Source organism: Cornus florida, unplaced genomic scaffold (assembly GCF_030987335.1).
Source record: "Cornus florida cultivar Cherokee Brave unplaced genomic scaffold, ASM3098733v1 CherokeeBrave_3.0.0_Hap2_scaffold_171, whole genome shotgun sequence".
Taxonomy (NCBI): domain Eukaryota; kingdom Viridiplantae; phylum Streptophyta; class Magnoliopsida; order Cornales; family Cornaceae; genus Cornus; species Cornus florida.
The window spans coordinates 978-3,008 of NW_026775662.1; the positions used below are offsets into that span (position 1 = coordinate 978).

Here is a 2,031-nt window from a genome sequence, read left to right on the forward strand (position 1 = left end):
GGATTATTTACCCATCCCTAGTAAATCCTATCCATATGCAAACAGAGTAACAATTCTAATCTAATTTTCAATAAATATCAAAATTTAATCCCCCCATTATCTTTTGAAGGCGGTATAAACTATAGTTACCCGTGTTTAAAATTTTTGACTTCTTTTTCAATCTTTGTTTAGAGTTTCTATTTTTACATTATTCTAAGGTTGTGTTCGGTTTTAATTTTACAAATTTTAATTTTAAAATTCCAATTGTATACAACCGAACACAGCCTACAACCTAAATGTAAAAATAATATCCATTTTAACTAGAATCCAATTCATTTTTCAAATTGGGAGAAAAATTTACTCCCAAACAAATCGTTAGGAATAGTGCGTCTTATACTTTGGGTGCACATTAGAAGGGCGTCGCTTCTTAATCCAAGGGTTACTGGGGCGGAACTTGGACAATAACCCATTTCTAAATTAGAGACGAGCCGCAAGAGTGAAGAGCCTAGGAAGAGTATGAAGAGACGTACAATTGCAGTATGTTACCACGTGTAACCCTATCCACATTTCACACAATGAACGGTCATGTCAACAGATCAAAAATGGAAAACTTTGACCAAATCCTGATGCATCGCTGGCACTTGTTCACCCACGTGTACACTTACCATCCACTACCCACCGCCTCCTTCGGCCACGTGTCACCTCATCAAAAGGCCCAACCGATCAACGCGAAAAACCCGTTCACCTCTATAAAAAACTTACCTGAAATTCCTCCTCATCGCTTCAACGCTTCCCTTCTCTCTCTCTGTCTTCACCCCCCCCCCTCTCTCTCTAGAAATTTCTCTCTCTAAACTCGCTCTCACTCATGGCGCCCAACAACCTCAAACACCGAACAAGAGGCGACCCAGACATAGACAACATGAACACCACCACCAACAACAAAACGAGGAAACAGAAGAGAATGGCCATGGCGAAACGTGGCCTCCGTTCATTGGCTGTAGCCGTGGTCCTGCCTCTCTCTCTCACCCTCGCCAACATCTCCTTTTACGGTGGTTCAGGTAACAGCTACAGCACGTTAGCAAAACCCTTCTGGTTCCCGAATTTGTGGGCCCTGCACTTGATCTGCATGGGCACATCTTTACTCATGGGCCTATCGGGCTGGCTTGTCTGGGCTGATGGTGGGTTTCACCGGAAGCCCATGGCTCTGGCCCTGTACGCCTCCCAACTGGGTCTGACCCTGGCCTGGGGTCCGATTGTGTTGGGGATGGGAGCTATTCGGGTCGGGTTGATGGTTTGTTTAGCGATAATTGGGACTCTGGTTGGGTGTTCTCGGATCTTTGGGGAGGTGAATTCCATAGCTGGTGATCTGGTAAAGCCTTGTTTGGCATGGGCTGGGTTTTTGACTATTGTAAATCTTAAGCTTTTGATGTGACATGTTTTTATTTTATTTTATTTTTTATTTGTTTCTTTTTCAGGAAAAAAAAAAGTGACATGTTTTGTAAGTAGGTGTTCTGTTCAGTAAACAAGAAATAAAAAGATTAATTAGTTTGTGTACTTGAAGGTAATATTTAATATATTAATATTGGATAGTAAATTTTTTTTTATTTAAAAACCATCCCTCTTATTTTTTGAGATGCAAAATCAAAATTTTGTATTAAACATTGATTAAAGAGTATCATATAATATAACTAGTTTCTTTCTTTCTTTATTTATTTTTGATGTCGTTGATTTAATTTTAACTTTAAAAAACATTTCTAATGCTGTAAGCAATGCAAACGAATATTAAAATTTTTTATTTTTAAATTTTTATTATGTAATCTAACGTTTTTATTGAAGTGTTTTTTTTTTTAGTTGTATAATCTCTTTTAAATTTTAAATTCTAAACATAAATATAAAACATCAGTGTTAAAAGAGAGATTATTTTTTTGATATATTCTTATATTATCATCTGTACGTTAACAAAACAAAACATATATATTTATATCTTTGGAATTGTTAAAATACGTTATGAATTAATTTCTTGGTCGAGAAGTTGATTTGTCTATTATATTC

At 36.7% G+C, this 2,031-nt stretch overlaps 1 protein-coding gene across 1 annotated transcript; it reads left to right on the plus strand.

Annotated features, from left to right (window-relative positions):
* Window positions 1–761: 761 nt before the first annotated feature.
* LOC132289134 (translocator protein homolog) lies at window positions 762–1,533 on the plus strand. The gene has a single exon (XM_059789912.1). The coding sequence runs from the start codon at window positions 845–847 to the stop codon at window positions 1,409–1,411; it is 567 nt and encodes a 188-aa protein (XP_059645895.1). The 5' UTR covers window positions 762–844; the 3' UTR covers window positions 1,412–1,533.
* The last annotated feature ends 498 nt before the right edge of the window (window positions 1,534–2,031 follow it).

What these genes read in the sequence shown, in the direction of transcription:
- LOC132289134 (XM_059789912.1), top strand. Translation starts at nt 845, where the DNA reads ATGGCGCCCAACAACCTCAAACACCGAACAAGAGGCGACCCAGACATA.